At 37.6% G+C, this 17,891-nt stretch overlaps 1 protein-coding gene across 1 annotated transcript in view; it reads right to left on the bottom strand.

Annotated features, from left to right (window-relative positions):
* Window positions 1-17,891, bottom strand: part of LMNTD1 (lamin tail domain containing 1) — a 442,963-nt gene that overhangs the window by 41,951 nt on the left and 383,121 nt on the right. The window contains exons 10-12 of the mRNA XM_060166722.1: window positions 12,820-12,938; window positions 3,381-3,616; window positions 474-672 (exon numbers count right to left, since the gene is read on the bottom strand). Coding sequence (XP_060022705.1) covers window positions 474-672; window positions 3,381-3,616; window positions 12,820-12,908 — 524 coding nt within the window. The 5' untranslated portion in view covers window positions 12,909-12,938. The remainder of the gene's footprint in view (window positions 1-473; window positions 673-3,380; window positions 3,617-12,819; window positions 12,939-17,891) is intronic.

The following is a 17,891-nucleotide window of genomic DNA, read 5'->3' as shown; positions in this document are numbered from 1 at the left end:
AGTAAATGCATAGATGCGTCAGCTTTTATTTTAGTTCTAATATCAACTTTCTTCCTGATCAATTCTTTTTTTCTACAGATACTAATAACCATAAAAATAGATCAGTAAGTTATAAATCCATCTTTTTCCTTCTGTCTTGAACTCAAGACAGATAGGAAAGAATTCTAAATCCATCTGATTGATTTGCCAATAATGAAAATTTTCTTGAATAATTGAGTTAACTTTATTGGTAAGCCTTATGTAGTGCTGTTTTCTCTGGCATCTTTGAAGAATTAACTTTCCTTGTTTGGTTCCCTAGAAAGTTATATTGATTCCTTTTAACTGCCCAGAATATGAAACAGTTATATTTTAATGGATTGCTTAGGGTCTTAGATGAGATCATGGATCTAACAACAGTTTAGAACTTTATTTCCTACTAATTTATTACTCCTACCCCAATAGAAGATATTAAATAATTCAAATAGAGTATTTACCTGGATCTAGATTGGCCCACTTCTTCAAGAATCATAGAAAAGTGCTTCCAAGTTTTCTTGGTGGGGAATGAGTGCGTGACAAGTTTCTTTGAATCACCAAACAAAGATAGGAAATAATCTTCCCCTTCCCCAACCACAGCTAGCTGAGAAGCAAGCACCGGCATAGTGTGTTTCTTTGGAATTTTGAAGTTGTTGAGTCCTTTCAAAGAAACCAAAGAAGGAAACAATAGAGAGAGAAGTAAATAAAAGATTAAAAGAAACCAAAGCTACTATCTTTGTTCTTTGTTTCTACAAAATGATATTCTTTATACTTTTTACTGTCACAGTCAAACTAAGTGAGGATAGTTCGAAGCTTTAAACCAGTCTATAAAATAACCAGTGATTATTTTTAGTGACACTCAATTCCTAGAGATTACTGCAGTTATCTTAAACTATCAATTGTATCATCAGCATAATTACAATTTAACTGATTAAGTTGTACTACAAGCATCATAAGTTTTTGAGTAGGTAAAACATTTGAGTTTCTCAAATTTGGTACGCTATATGTAAGTACAACTTTATTCTATTTTGTATTAGCTTTTCTCCCCAAATTGCTACTCATAAACTAAAGTCTCAAATGAGTCCTTTCCTACCAATGGTTTGTATTTTGCCAGGTAAAGACTTAAATTTCCTCTCATTAACTAAAATACTTTATTAAAAAGATAAAGTAATGCTTAACCAGATTCTTGTAACCTCTTACTCTTTTAAAATTCTCAGTAGTAAGATTCAAATACAAAATAAGTTTCAAGATTTTGCATAGAAAGAATCATGCTGGATAAATCTAATTATGTATCTGCAAAGAGAGAGTAACAGTACAGACAGGCATCATGATGAAATAGATAGAGCAATGTGTCTTGGATTTAGACACATCTGTACCCCAGCTCTGTCACTTACTAAGCCAAATGATTTAAACCTTCCAATTCTCAGTTTTCCTGAAAATAAAATAAGGATACTACTACTTTGTGTGAGGCGATGTGAGGATTGAAGATAATATAGGTAAGTGTCTAGCACAGTACCTGGCATTTAGCAGGTACTCAATAAATGATAGCTATTATTGTAGCACAGGGACTTTGGTCAATGTGACCCTGAATCCAAAATCATCGAAGGATTAAGACAATCTAGAGTGTGCTTTATCTTCTTGTGTCTTTAACAAAGCCAAAGCAATGTGAAAGGTGGAAAAAAAAAACATAGTTCCTAAAGAGGATTCCTCAGAGTATTTTGTTTAGAAGAAATATTTGGAATTAAGTTAGTTCATTCCCATTCAAGTGAGTATTTCCTTAATCTTTAAATTCCTTTGGGGGAAGAGAATATATAGCATCCTTAATAGCTCATCCTGAGGGATGAAAATCTTTGTATTCTAAAAGGAAAGAAGACACATTGATTTTAGTTCCAGTTATTATCTCATCTAGAAATGAAATGAACCAAATGCAACAAGTCTTGGTAGACTCAGCCATGTATCTACAGAGTCAGAACCTACAGTAACTGAAGAAGACTTCATCCCAGCACAACTCTCATCTTGCCAGGCGAAACCAGTATATTTGTTACCCTCCCCCTCAATACTAGGAGCTTTCACAGTTCAACTCAAATATAGAACATATACCATGATGATACAGTGCCAAAGGATGAGAAATATTACCTCCTTAGATATAAAATGTGTATTTTCACTTTTAAGCATATAGATTTTGGTCATTGCTAAAGGTCATTGTGAATTTAGGAGGCTTCTTCAAAAAATGTATCTTAGGCATACAAACAATGAAGCACAGGGAATATGACAATAATGGCAGTAGATCAAAATCCTATATAACACTGTGTCAAAGGCTTAGGAAAATACCAGGAACAAAATGAAATGTAGATAGGAAGGAGGAAGGCTGTAAATGTCCACAGAAGGGTAGAGGAAAATGAAGACATCAGGTAGTCATGGGTGTATTCGTGTTAACAATTTTGAAACTTGTTAGTTGACTCGTAATACAGACCCCAAATCTAGCCTATTCTATGAGAAGGTACTTACAGATACATTCAGATTCACAACTAATTTTATTGAGCACACTTGCTGTGTGCTAGGTGATTTTCATAAATATCTCATTTAATTCTTAGGATAGCCCTGTGAAGCTGATATTTTAATCCCCATTTTGTAGGTGTGGAAAATGGGACTCAGAGATGCTAAATACCTTACTTAATGTCCCATGTTATTGGGACTAGAAAGGGGATTTGAACCTAGGTCCTCTGTTTCCAAGGGCAGTGGTCTTTTCAGTAAACCTTGATAACATACCCTCAGAGTTCCCTAAACATGGTGAGGAACATACACCTCATGGTGTGAGCACTGCTGAGTGCATTGTTGGCAACTGTCAAAACTTTACTGCTGTTTTCATTTTCCTCTTCTCCAAATTCTTTATTGTTTTTCCCTTTTCTCTCCACCATTTTATTACCTACTTTATGTTTCTTCTTTCTCTTATCTACCCATCTTTCGTTACTTAAGCCATAGTCTCCTAAAGCATAACATACATAAGACATTGTTAATCTTTCTGGTAGCATTCAGAGGAAGAGCAGTTAATGCTATATATCAGAATTTTTAATCATTTAGCAATTCTAGAGCATCTAAGTGGTCAACCCATGAATTATTATGATAACTCAAGATATTTTAATCACAGAGATGATGTACTTGGCCACATATGTTTACGTGACTTGAATATGACTCCAGGGCTAGAATCAAGGATGGGCAGAGTCAAGTTATTCTGCATATGACATTAAGAAGTTAGTATTATTGGAGACAAATAATAAAACATCATTCTGGCTTCTAGGCACATAAAGACTCTATTGAACTATATGCTTTAAAAGTAGTCTAAAACACTTGGTACATGTTTTGCTTACCCAAGCTGTCTTCTGATTGGGAATGGCTCACTAGAGCAGGTTTAAGAGGCTTTGGTCCAATTGTTGAAAAAGTTACTCCACTAACTTGAGGGCTGGACAGATAGTAACTGAGAGGTATTTCATTGGATAATGACCATGAACATGGCAGTGTAGTGGTATCTGAATCCGTTGACGTTGGAAAAAAATGTACTACAGATCGCTGTGTCTTTGGGAGATTGTCACATGTGTCTTCAATTCTGTGTACAAAAATTAGTATAATAAACAAAGTGAGAAAGACAAAATGATAGACTGTGAGCACAAGAAGCATTAATTATCATTATTACTCAGGATTTTGCTTTTCAAAGATATTATGCATCTAACACAAGCACAAGAACATCTTATATTTCTAGTTTTAACAATCTACATAAAACACTTTAGTGTCAAGTCATGCTTTTCTCTTTTCTATTTAAAAATCAATAAACTCCTACTTCAGATAGTTTTGCAAAAGTGTAAATGCTGAAAGAAGAAAATAAAAATTACTATATTCCACCAACTAAAAATTTTACCATTTCCTGCCATGCTTTTTATATTTTATTAAATTTTTTTAATAAATTTTTTATTGAAATATAGTGATTTACAATATTATATTAATTTCAGGTGTACAACATAGTGATTCAATATTTTTTCCTTCCAGGCCTTTTAATGCATTGGTTTTTTTTTTTTGCGGTACGCGGGCCTCTCACTGTTGTGGCCTCTCCCGTTGCCGAGCACAGGCTCCAGATGCGCAGGCTCAGCGGCCATGGCTCACGGGCCCAGCCGCTCCGCGGCATGTGGGATCATCCCAGACCGGGGCACGAACCCGTGTCCCCTGCATCGGCAGGCAGACTCTCAACCACTGCGCCACCACGGAAGCCCTAATGCATTTTTTTCACTCAAAATTGAGACTCTATAAACCATTTATATCCCACTTTTATCACTTATTATATTTCCCCTTTCCATTAACATGAAAAACATGATTATCATTTCTGTTTAATATGTAATAGTTTACTATACTTTTTCCTTTAATTTCTCCTGCTGCTTAACTAATTTTCCTGTATTTATAAAGATTCTAGAGTTAATGTGTGCTTTCAAATGCACTTTACAAATTAATAACTATAAATACAGCTCACATGTGTATGTTTGTGTGTATCTGTGTATGTGTATGTGTGAATGCTGAAGGGACTAGCACAAAAGAGGGCGAAGAAAGACTTACTTTCCAAGTATTATTTTTGTAAGTAAATCCTACTATATGAATAAAGATTTTCCTTTCTTTCTTTTTTATATATGTAAAAGTATAGTGTGCAAGCATTTAAACAAAATCCTTAAACTACAGTACACTTATTTTACAAGTAAAACAATATTCTCACGGAGTACCTCATGGAAAGGCTTATGACAACTGCATTTTATGAGTCACGTTGAGGCTCTTCTTAGTAACTTCAAAGCAATCCATGTGTGTGTGAATGTGTGTGTGTTTAATGCTTGAATTGTGAACAAAGTCCTGGGGTCCAACCCTTTAGCTCTCTGAAAACCAGACACTTGGCCAGCCCAAGCCCTGCCTTCCTGGGGGCCAAACGTCTATCCACTATAAGTCAGGAACTAAGTGTTTTGCCTCCAAGCACTGTCTCTATTTTGATCTCTTTGTTTTCCAGAGTTCCTATAATGTTATTTTAGCCAGTCTTCTGTTCTTTGTTTTTGTTTTTCCAAATCTTTCCATAACGGAACAAGGGCCTGAAGCTTCCTAATCTGCCATCTTGCTGATGTTACTCTCAATCTCTTTGTTTACCAGGAGGTATTCACAATTGTTTTGTTCTATAATTTGTAAGTTCCTTCATCAGAAATATTATATCTGGAGAGCTCTGTATTCAAAATCAGAATTCTCTAAGTGTGCCTCTCACAAGGCACAGATATCTCAGGCAATTTTTAAAAATAATTAAATGGCATTGGCTTTGGAAACGGCATTATTATTAGCCCAGAGCTTATCAAGCTTGAGCACGTGCCATTCTACCGACTACCCAACCACTCATCTTTGTCAAAAACCTCTAACCCATGAAGATATGCTCTTGAGTATGACTGTGGTGGTAACGAAAAGGAGACTACAGAGGTCTATTGTCAAATGACAAATATTTCATCTCTGTCTAAACTGAGACAGATCATATGACATAATTTTTCCCTGACACTGTCTAGAATAAGCAGGAAAAGGACCTTTCTCTTTCAAAGTTCCTTACATCTGGGTTTCATTACAGACAACTGGCTACATCTTTTCAGCATGTTCATTTTATAAGCTCTGAATTTTTTTCTTCCACTGGTAAAACAATAGCATTTCCAAATAAATTTAATTCCACAAAAGATTCCCAATAAGCCTTTGCAAATGTTGTGATCAAAGAACTTCAGTTTAGGGCCACAGGGGATTCTTGTTTTTGTAGTTGAATAAGAAATTTCTAATGGCAGCACACACCGTTGGAAGAGCTGAAACATTTCAGGAAGAGATGAGCGTGATGTAGCCCATTGTCTGAGCCCTGCACTCACCCACCTATTAGACTCCTTTTGGAAGATGAGAGATTTTCTTCCTAGTGCTTAGTGAGGTTTCCCTTTCCCATGTGGAATTTTCCAAGCCCTTACTTGGTATTTTGCTCCCTCTGTAATTGATTAGCACTAAACCAGAGGCAATTATAAAAGTTCAATTCCAGCATTTCAATGTTATTTCAACGCTGCATTGGTAATACTGACAACAGTTATTTCTCAGATGACCTCTAAGAACAAATATTTAAAAAATAGACTTGAGGGAGATTGGTTCAAGATGGCAGAGTAGAAGGACGTGAGCTCACTCCCTCTTGCGAGAGCACTGGAATCATAACTAACTGCTGAAAAATCATTGACAGGAAGACACTGGAACTCAACAAAAAAGATACCCCACATCCAAAGACAAAGGAGAAGCCTCGATGAGACAGTAGGAGGGGTGCAATCACAATAAAATCAAAATCCATAACCACTGGGTGGGTGACTCACAAACTGCAGAACAATTACACCACAGGAGTCCACCCTCTGGAGTGAAGGTTCTGAGCACCGAGTCAGGCTTCCCAACCTGGGGGTCTGGCAATGGGAGGAGGAATTCCCAGAGAATCAGACATTGAAGGCTAGTGGGATTTGATTGCAGGACTTGGACAGGACTGTGGGAAACAGAGACTCCACTCTTGGAGGGCACACACAAAGTAGTGTGCACATCAGGACCCAGGGAGAAGGAGAAGTGACCCCATAGGAGACTGAAGCAGACCAACCTGCTAGTGTTGGAGGGTGTCCTGCAGAGGCAGGGGTTGGCTGTGGCTCACCATGGGGACAAGGACACTGGCAGCAGAAGTTCTGGGAAGTACTCCTTGCCATGAGCCCTCCCAAAGTCCACCATTAGCCACACCAAAGAGCCTGGGTAGGCTCCAGTGCTGGGTCGCCTCAGGCCAAACAACCAACAGGAAGGGAACCAACAGCCCTACCCATCAGCAGACAAGAGGATTAAAATTTTACTGAGCTCTGCCCACCAGAACAACACCCAGCTCTACCCACCACCAGTCCTTCCCATGAGGAAACTTGCACAAGCCTCTTAGATAGCCTCATCCACCAGAGGGAAGACAGCAAAAGCAAGAAGAACTACAGTTCTGCAGCCTGTGGAACAAAAACCACATTCACAGAAAGATAGACAAGATGAAAAGGCAGAGGGCTATGTACCAGATGAAGGAACAAGATAAAACCCCAGAAAAACAGCTAAATGAAGTGGAGATAGGCAACCTGCCAGAAAAACAATTCAGAATAATGATAGTGAAGAAGATCCAGGACCACAGAGAAGAATGGAGGCAAAGATCGAGAAGATGCAAGAAATGTTTAACAAAAACCAAGAAGAATTAAAGAACAAACACCTAGAAGAATTAAAGAACAAAGAGAGATGAACAATACAATAACTGAAATGAAAAATACACTAGAAGTAAACAATAGCAGAATAACTGAGGCAGAAAAATGGATAAGTGACCTGGAGGACAGAATGGTGGAATTCACTGCTGAGGAACAGAATAAAGAAAAAAGAATGAAAAGAAATGAAGACAGCGTAAGAGACCTCTGGGACAACATTAAATGCACCAACATTCACATTATAGGGGTCCCAGAAAGAGAAGAGTGAGAGAAAGGAACCAAGAAAATACTTGAAGAGATTATAGTCGAAAACTTCCCTAACATGGGAAAAGAAATAACCACCCAAGTCCAGGAAGCACAGAGAGTCTGAGGCAGGATAAAGCCAAGGAGAAACATGCTGAGACACATAGTAATCAAATTGACAAAAATTAAAGACAAAGAAAAATTATTAAAAGCAACAAGGGAAAAATGACAAATAACATACAAGGGAACTCCCATAAGGTTAATAGGTGATTTATCAGCAGAAACTCTGCAAGCCAGAAGGGAGTGGTATGATATATTTAAGGTGATGAAAGGGAAGAACTTACAACCAAGATTACTATACCCAGAGAGGATCTCAATTCAGACTCGATAGAGAAATCAAAAGCTTTACAAACAAGCAAGAGCTAAGAGAATTCAGCACCACCAAGCCAGCTCTACAACAAATGCTAAAGGAACTTCTCTAAGTGGGAAACACAAGAGAAGAAAAGGACCTACAAAAACAAAACCAAAACAATTAAGAAAATGGTAATAGGAACATACATAGCGATAATTACCTTAAATATGAATGGATTAAATGTTCCAACCAAAAGACCCAGGCTTGCTGAATGGATACAAAACCAAGACCCATCTATATGCTGTCTACAAGAGACCCACTTCAGACCTAGGGACACATACAGACTGAAATTGAGGGGATGGAAAAAGATATTCCATGCAAATGGAAATCAAAAGAAAGCTGGAGTAGCAATACTCATATCAGATAAAATAGACTTTAAAGAATGTTACAAGAGACAAGGAAGGACACACATAATGATCAAGGGATCAATCCAAGAAGTAGATATAAAAGTTATAAATATATATGCACCCAACATAGGAGCACCCTAATACATAAGGCAAACTCTACCAGCTATAAAAGAAGAAACTGACAGTAACACAATACTAGTGGGGGACTTTAACACCTCATTACACCAGTGGACAGATCATCCAAAGAGAAAATTAATAAGGAAACACAAGCTGTAAATGACACAATAAACCAGATAGATTTAATTGATATTTATAGGACATTCCATCCAAAAACAGCAGATGACACTTTCTTCTCAAGTGCACATGGAACATTCTCCAGGATAAATCACATCTTGGGTCACAAATCAAGCCTCGGTAAATTTAAGAAAATTGAAATCATATCAAGCATCTTTTCCAACCAAAACGCTATGAGATTAGAAATCAATTACAGGGAAAAAATGTAAAAAACACAAACACATGGAGGCTAAACAATACATTACTAAATAACCAAGAGATCACTGAAGAAATCAAAGAGGAAATCAAAAAATACCTAGAGACAAATGACAATGAAAACACGATGATCCAAAACCTATGGGATGCAGCAAAAGCAGTTCTAACAGGGAAGTTTATAGCAATAAAAGCCTACCGCAAGAAACAAGAAACATCTCAAATAAACAATCTGAACTTACACCTAAAGGAACTAGAGAAAGAAGAACAAACAAAACTAAAAGTTAGTAGAAGGAAAGAAATCATAAAGATCAGAGCAGAAATAAGTGAAATAGAAACAAAGAAAACAATAGCAAATATCAATAAAACTAAAAGCTGGTTCTCTGAGAAGATACACAAGATTGATAAAACTTTAGGCAGACTCATGAAGAAACAGAGGGAGAGGACTGAAACCAATAAAATTAGAAATTAAAAAGAAGTTACAACAGATACCACAGAAATACAAAATATCATAAGAGACTACTACAAGCAACTCTATGCCAATAAAATGGACAACCTGGAAGAAATGGACAAATTCTTAGAAAGGTATAATTTTCCAAGACTAAACCAGGAAGAAAAAAAAAATATGAACAGACAAATCACAAGTAATGAAATTGAAACTGTGATTAAAAATCTTCCAACAAACCAAAGTCCAGTACCAGATGGCTTCACAGGTGAATTTTGTCAAACATTTAGAGAAGAGCTAACACCAATGCTTCTCAAACTCTTCCAAAATTTGCAGAAGAAGGAACACTCCCAAACTCATTCTACAAGGCCACCATCACTCTGATACCGAAACCAGACAAATATACTACAAAAAAGAAAATTACAGACCAATATCACTGATGAATATAGATGCAAAAATCCTCAGCAAAATAGTAGCAAACAGAGTCCAATGACACATTAACAGGATCATACACCATGGTCTAGTGGGATTTATCCAAGGGAGGCAAGGATCCTTCAATATACTCAAATGAATCAATGTGATACACCATATTAACAAATCAAAGAATAAAAACCATATGATCATCTCCATAGATGCAGAAAAAGCTTTTGACAAAATTCAACACCGATTTATGATAAAAACTCTCCAGAAAGTTTGCATAGAGGGAACCTACCTCAATATAATAAAGGCCATTTATGACAAACCCACAGCAAACATCATTCTCAATGGTGAAAAACTGAAAGCATTTTCTCTAAGATCAGGAACAACACAAGGACATCCACTCTTGCCACTATTATTCAACATAGTTTTGGAAGTCCTAGCCATGGAAATCAGAGAGGAAAAGGAAATAAAAAGAATACAAACTGGAAAGAAGAAGTAAAACTGTCACTGTTTGCAGATGACATGATACTATATAAATAGAATCCTAAAGATGCCACCAGAAAACTACTAGAGCTAATCAATGAATTTGGTAAAGTTGCAGGATACAAAATTAATGCAAAGAAATATCTTGCATTCCTATACACTAACAACGAAAGATCAGAAAGAGAAATTAAGGAAACAATCCCATTCACCATTGCTACAAAAAGAATAAAATACCTAGGAATAAACCTACCTAAGGTGGTAAAAGACCTGTTCTGAGAAAACTATAAGACACTGATGAAAAAACCAAAGATTACACAAACATATGGAGATATACCATGTTTGTGGATTGGAAGGATCAGTATAGTGAAAATGACTATACTACCCAAAGCAATCTTCAGAGTCAATGCAATCCCTATCAAATTACCACTGGCATTTTTTACAGAACTAGAACAAAACATCTTCTAGACACAAAAGACCCCGTATAGCTAAAGCAATCTTGAGAAAAAAAAAATGGAGCTGGAAGTATCAGTCTCCCTGACTTCAGACTATACTACAAAGCTACAGTAATCAAGACAATATGGTACTGGCAGAAAAACACAAATAGAGATCAATAGAACAGGGTAGAAATCCCAGAGATAAACCCACACACCTATGGTCAACTAATCTATGACAAAGAGGCAAGGATATACAATGGAGAAAAGATGGTCTCTTCAATAAGTGGTGCTGGGAAAACTGGACAGCTACATGTAAAAGAATGCAATTATAACACTCCCTAACACCATACACAAAACAAACTCCAAATGGATTAAAGACCTAAATGTAAGATCAGACACTATAAAACTCTTAGAGGACAACATAGGAAGAACACTCTTTGACATAAATCACACCAAGATCTTTTTTGACCCACCTCCTAGAGTAATGGAAATGAAAGCAAAAATAAACAAATGGGACCTAATGAAACTTAAAAGCTTTCGGACAGCAAAGGAAACTATAAATAAGATGAAAAGCCAAGCCTCAGAGTGGGAGAAAATATTTGCAAACATATCAACAGACAGAGGATTAATCTCCAAAATATATAAACAGCTCATGGAGCCCAATATTAAAAACAACAAACAACCCAGTCAAAAAATGGACAGGAGGCCTAAATAGACATTTCTCCAAAGAAGACATACAGATGGCCAATAGGCACATGAAAAGCTGCTCAACATCACTAATTATTAGAGAAATGCAAATCAGAACTACAATGAGGTATCACCTCACACTGGTTAGAATGGGTATCACCAGAAAATTTACAAACCACAAATGCTGGAGAGGGTGTGGAGAAAAGGGAACACTCTTGCACTGTTGGTGGGAATGTAAACTGATACAGCCACTATGGAGAACAGTATGGAGGGTCCTTAAAAAACTAAAATTATAATTACCATACAACCCAGCAATCCCACTACTGGGCATATACTCAGAGAAAACCATAATTCAAAAAGACATATGCACCCCAATGTTCAATGCACAACTATTTACAATAGTTAGGTCATGGAAACAACCTAAATGCCCATCGACAGATGAATGGATAAAGAAGATGTGGCACACATATACAATAGAATATTACTCAGCCATAAAAAGGAACGAAATTCAGTCATTTGTAGAGACGTGGTTGGACCTAGAGACTGTCATATAGAGTGAAGTAAGTCAGAAAGAGAAAAACAAATATTGTATATTAACGCATATATGTGGAATCTAGAAAAATGGTACAGATGAACTGGTTTGCAAGGCAGAAATAGAAACACAGATGTAGAGAACAAATGCATGGACACCCAGGGGGGAAAGCGGGGGGTGGGGATTGTGGTGGTGGTGGGATGAATTGCGAGATTGGGATTGACATATATACACTAATATGTGTAAAACAGATAACTAATAAAAACACTTTAAAGAAATAGACTTGAGGGCTTCCCTGGTGGCGCAGTGGTTGAGAGTCCGCCTGCCGATGCAGGGCACCCGGGTTCGTGCCCCGGTCTGGGAAGATCCCACATGCCGTGGAGCGGCTGGGCCTGTGAGCCATGGCTGCTGAACCTGCGCGTCTGGAGCCTGTGCTCCACAGTGGGAGAGGCCACAACAGTGAGAGGCCCACGTACCACAAAAAAAAAAAAAAAAAAAAAAAAAGACTTGAACTGATCAGTAAACACAGGGCATCTAGATCTAAAGTAACATTAGCCTTAAACTGTGTATGTTCAATATTAGAGGTCATTTTCTAGAAAACATTGGAAAACCAATGCTAATGCTTTATTTGATAGAATGATTTACATTAGTAGTAAAAAGAGAGCTGTAGCTTTTATTTAACATCCTCACAGACGTTTCCTAAACCAAAATTCTCTAGCAGTTCTCTGTCCCCAGGTTAAGAAAGTAGTTTTAAAGAAACTGTCTGCCAATTACCTTAAAGAAACAATTAACATGCTAGATATGAGCTTTGGAATCTCAACCAGGTCTGATATGGTGGAGATCTGTCTAGGTGAATTTTTACATTACTCAAAGACTATACCTTATAAAACAGTGGTTGGGGAAATTGTATGTTATCATTAATTAATTTTAGGAAATTTGTAGACTCGATTCTAGTTCTAACTTTTTATAAGCTGTTTTGAAACAAAGAGGTCAAATACTCCAACCTCAACTTCTAAAACTCATTTGTGCCTTTCTTACTGCGCTTGATTTTCCATTTTATTTTCCTGCTCATGGACTTCACTCTGCGGGACCGCCGAAATTTCCTGAGTGGCTTGTGTGTCTTTCATCTTGGCTGGAAGAGAACTCTCTTTTCTTTTCTGGGAAAACAAATCATGACATTAGTCAGTGAATAGAGCTGAGTTTCAAGGCAGATTTTCTTTTTTGAGTGACCTCACTTGTTAATCTAACTACCTTAAAGCACCTGCCAGACTTCATGATTTCTTAACCAAGCTGGGGCCAGAACCAGGATTCTAATATGAATATGTAAGCACTGATATAGCCAATACTGATATAGCCAATACTGATATTGGCTAAAAATATTAAACACATCAAGATGAAGGTGTGTAGCACTCACTGGAAGCAACTCAAGAGTCAGTGCAGTAAGCCAGCAAAGCTACCTTTATGATTACAACTTTCACATCTGGCCAACACCACCTGTTAGAACACTGTGAAGTAATGTCTCCATAGTTACAAAGTTCCAGTCTCTGAACAATTACTATGTTAATGCTGCACCTGCTTTGCAGTTTGCAGACATCAAATAAGAGTAATTTGCCTTTAAGAGAGCTGTTTATCCTACCAGACAAACTTTGCCATCAAAATGTTTGATATCCTATTTTGGATTTCTTAGGATTAAGGCTAGTATGCAAATATTGGGGGAGTTAATCACTGTTTTTTGTCTTTTTGTTTGTTTTGTTTTGACAAATGCTCTTTGAGCACATGGCAACAGCTAGGCAGCAGGAACAGAAAACTTATATATTTTAAGGCGAAAAGAAACCTATTGGTAGAAACAGTGAAATCAAAGCCAGGAGTTCTAAATTCTTCTAGTTACACCAGCAATATGATTTAGAAGAAATCACTTAATTCAGATTCTATCTTGTGTCATGATAATAATGGCATGGGAATAAAATTAACCCGTATGAAAGTAAATGATTGTACACAGTAATAAGATATAGAATGATGATGATTACTGGATGAGTAAGTTCATTCAATAAATATTTAAATAAGCATCTACTGTGTACCAGGAACCAGCAAGTTACTATGAACAAATAATTCCCACTTCAAGGAATAATGATAAAATATCTTCCAATTTAGATTAGAAAATGGCTTCCAAAAAACTAAAAATAGATCTACCATATGACACAGCAATCCCTCTACTGGGCATATACCCTGAGAAAACCATAACTCAAAAAGAGTCATGTACCACAATGTTCATTGCAGCTATATTTACAATAGCCAGGACATGGAAGCAACCTAAGTGTCCATCGACAGATGAATGGATAAAGAAGGTGTGGCATACATATACAATGGAATATTACTCAGCCATAAAAAGAAATGAAATCGAGTTATTTGCAGTGAGGTGGATGGACCTAGAGTCTGTAATACAGAGTGAAGTAAGTCATATAGAGAAAAACAAATACCATATGCTAACACATATATATGGAATCTAAAAAAAAAAAATGGTCATGAAGAACCTAAGGGCAGGACAGGAGTAAAGACGCAGACCTACTAGAGAATGGACTTGAGGACACGGGGAGGGGGAAGGGTAAGCCGGGACGAAGTGAGAGAGTGGCATGGACATATATACACTACCAAATGTAAAATTGATAGCTAGTGGGAAACAGCCACGTAGCATAGGGAGATCAGCTCGGTGCTTTGTGATCACCTATAGGGGTGGGATAGGCAGGGTGGGAGGGAGAGGCAAGAGGGAGGGGATATGGGGATATATGTATATGTATGGCTGATTCACTTTGTTATAAAGCAGAAACTAACACACCATTGTAAAGCAATTATACTCCAATAAAGATGTTAAAAAAAACATAAAATATATAGATGTATACCTTAAAAAAAAAGGAAAATGGCTTCCATCTTGGAATGATGAACAGTATTTAAATACAAAGGACAATGAAGAAAGTAACTCTTTTAATAAAAGAAAAAGGCAAGAAGTATATCACATAATGAGGCAAGTAAACGAGAGGAGAGTAAACATTTGACTATTTTCTGCATCTCAGAGATAAAGAGAAATTCCTTATCAGCATTATAGGCCAATTGCATAAATACAGCATAAAGAGATTTATAAATTTACACTTATGTTTAGAAAAGAATTAAAAATGGATTTATTATTTCATGCCACTGTCCCAGTTTCCCTAAATCTACCTGTCTGGATGGTTTCCTAGCTGTAAAAATTTCTGTACTTGAACCACATATGTTAGCATGATGTCATTATGACCTCATTTGTTTTATCAGAGCACCTATCCACATTTTCCAGCATAGTTTGGAGAAACAAAATTCTGCCAACTGAGAAAAACTTTGAAAAGCTTTGAAATTGTGAACGTTTCAATAGTTATTTCCCACACAGGATATTTTCCTTATTTCCCTTCTCCAAATTAGAGCATATATGCAATTAAAATCAATTTCCTCTTTTACTGCTTCTCAAACTAAGCCAGTGGTTTTCAAAAGGAGTTGAAGTGAATCATAGCGGGAATTTTGTAAATATGAAGGGACATTAATAGTAGTCATAAAGATTTGGTGGGGTGCTAACTGGCATTTAGCAGACAGGATCCAGAAATGCTAGATTTTCTGAAATGTGGCAGATAATCCTACTTGGCAAAGAATTTTCCCACATACCACATGACTTGCCAGACATTCATGTAGATGAAAAATAGTTTATAATTATTTGAGCCTAAAGCCTAGCTCCATATTACATATAAATGCAAAATATTTTTGTACACTTTTAATTATTTTGTATACAATTACTTACATTGAGGGAAGGTTATAGATTGGTTTGTTCAGACCTTTTCCAATAATTTTTCATCAGTTTGGAAAAATTACATCAATGGCAATACCACTTGGTGTATTCATGTGGCTGTTATAGGTAATAACCGTAGCAACAATAACAAAATCAACCTCAATCTGATGAATCCTTTAACTTACATAAAATACAGAGAACAGAAAAGCACGTTAGCTAATAGATCAAGAGATTTAAAAGACACCCTTTGTCATTTGTGGATATAATTTATAACCTAATTCAAGCAAACTGTAAAAAGTGCGTGACATTGGAAATTTAAGTACTCTGGGTATTTAATGATATTAGGAATAAATGTTAAATATTTATGGTGTATTACGGTATTATGATTGTATTTTTTAAACAAGATTCCTTGTTGTTTAGAAATACATACTGACACATTTAGAGATAAAATGATATGATGTCTAGATTTGCTTCAAAATAATACAGAGGGTAGGGAGTGGATGGAGTTGTGGATGAAAATGATGGAAGTGACTTGTAATAGTTGAAGCTAGGTAATGGGTACTGGGGGTTTGTTTATTTTTTCTATAAATGTTTGAAATTCTCTGTTGTAAAAAGGGAGGATCAGGGCTTCCCTGGTGGCACAGTGGTTGAGAATCTGCCTGCTGATGCAGGGGACACGGGTTCGAGCCCTGGTCTGGGAGGATCCCACATGCCGCGGAGCAAGTACGCCCGAGAGCCACAACTACTGAGCCTGCGCGTCTGGAGCCTGTGCTCTGCAACAAGAGAGGCCACGACAGTGAGAGGCCCGCGCACCGCGATGAGGAGTGGCCCCTGCTTGCCACAACTAGAGAAAGCCCTCGCACAGAAACGAAGACCCAACGCAGCAAAAATAAATTAATTAATTAATAAACTCCTACCCCCAACATCTTCTTAAAAAAAAAAAAAACGGAGGATCATTTGGGAATGTGTAGACTCCACACATTGATAGCATCATCTTCATGGCTGTCTCTAATTCAGGAAGGACAGAGTCAAGATAGAGCTGAAAGCAGAAAAGCAGAAAGCAGAGAGCAGAAAAGCAGAAACACTTACTGTTTATGAGGTTCAGTAGCCTTCACACAGGTTCTTTCACCTCAGCTCTGGAAGATGGGAGTCTCCCCATTTTCCCAAATGAGGAAGTGGAAGTTCAGAGAGATGAATACCTCTTCCAAGGTTATATGGTCAATAGATGGCAGAGCTGGGATTTGGTCTCACATCCATTTGTTACAAAATCCCCTTCACGGGCTTCCCTGGTGGCGCAGTGGTTGAGAGCCCGCCTGCCGATGCAGGGGACATGGGTTCATGTCCCGGTCAGGGAGGATCCCACATGCTGCGGAGCGGCTGGGCCCGTGAGCCATGGCCGCTGAGCCTGCGCGTCCGGAGCCTGTGCTCCGCAACGGGAGAGGCCACAACAGTGAGAGGCCCGCGTACCGCAAAAAAAAGAGGCTTCCCTGGTGCCGCAGTGGTTGAGAGTCCGCCTGCCGATGCAGGGCACACGGGTTCGTGCTCCGGTCCGGGAAGATCCCACATGCCGCGGAGCGGCTGGGCCCGTGAGCCATGGCCAATGAGCCTGCGCGTCCGGAGCCTGTGCTCCGCAACGGGAGAGGCTACAACAGTGAGAGGCCCGCGTACCGAAAGAAAAAAAAAAAAAATCCCCTTCACTATATTCCCTGTTTCTCTGCTGTAATTCCTGTCCAATGTCTTCCTAGCTCCTTCCACGGTAACTGCCTAACCATTTACCTACTCCCGAACCAGCTTTGTCCCTTTCTTTCTCTTCGCACTGGTCTCAGATCACTCTCTCCCAACTTCCGGACTCTGTGTCATTTCTCTTTGGCCTTATCCTCTATTGGGAACTCACCAGAATTTTGCATGAGAAATTGAAGCCCCATAAGAGTAGATATAGGGCAAAATAAGATGATGAAAACTGAGTTTTATATTATGAGCTTTTACCTTGATTAAGAAAAAATTAAAAGTGGCAAAATACCAACATATTCAGTAATCAAAAAAACCCCAAAATATTTTATGTCCATAATTTTTTAAAAGTTGAAAAACACAAAGAACTGGCTTTATGCATCCTGGACCTCTGTCTCCACATATGGAGAACATTTGCACAGTAGGGGATTTTTTTTATTAAATCAGTAATATAAATAAAATGTCTTGTGTGAATGAAGGTTGTATATATAAAGAGAATTTTCTTCCTCTCTCAGGCCATGGGTGGAAATTTCCAAACTGAGTAATATGCAGTTGAAGATTACAATTTAAAACATGA

Source organism: Lagenorhynchus albirostris, chromosome 11, assembly GCF_949774975.1.
Source record: "Lagenorhynchus albirostris chromosome 11, mLagAlb1.1, whole genome shotgun sequence".
In the NCBI taxonomy this organism is placed as follows: domain Eukaryota; kingdom Metazoa; phylum Chordata; class Mammalia; order Artiodactyla; family Delphinidae; genus Lagenorhynchus; species Lagenorhynchus albirostris.
This window is presented reverse-complemented; position numbering and strand designations above follow the sequence as displayed.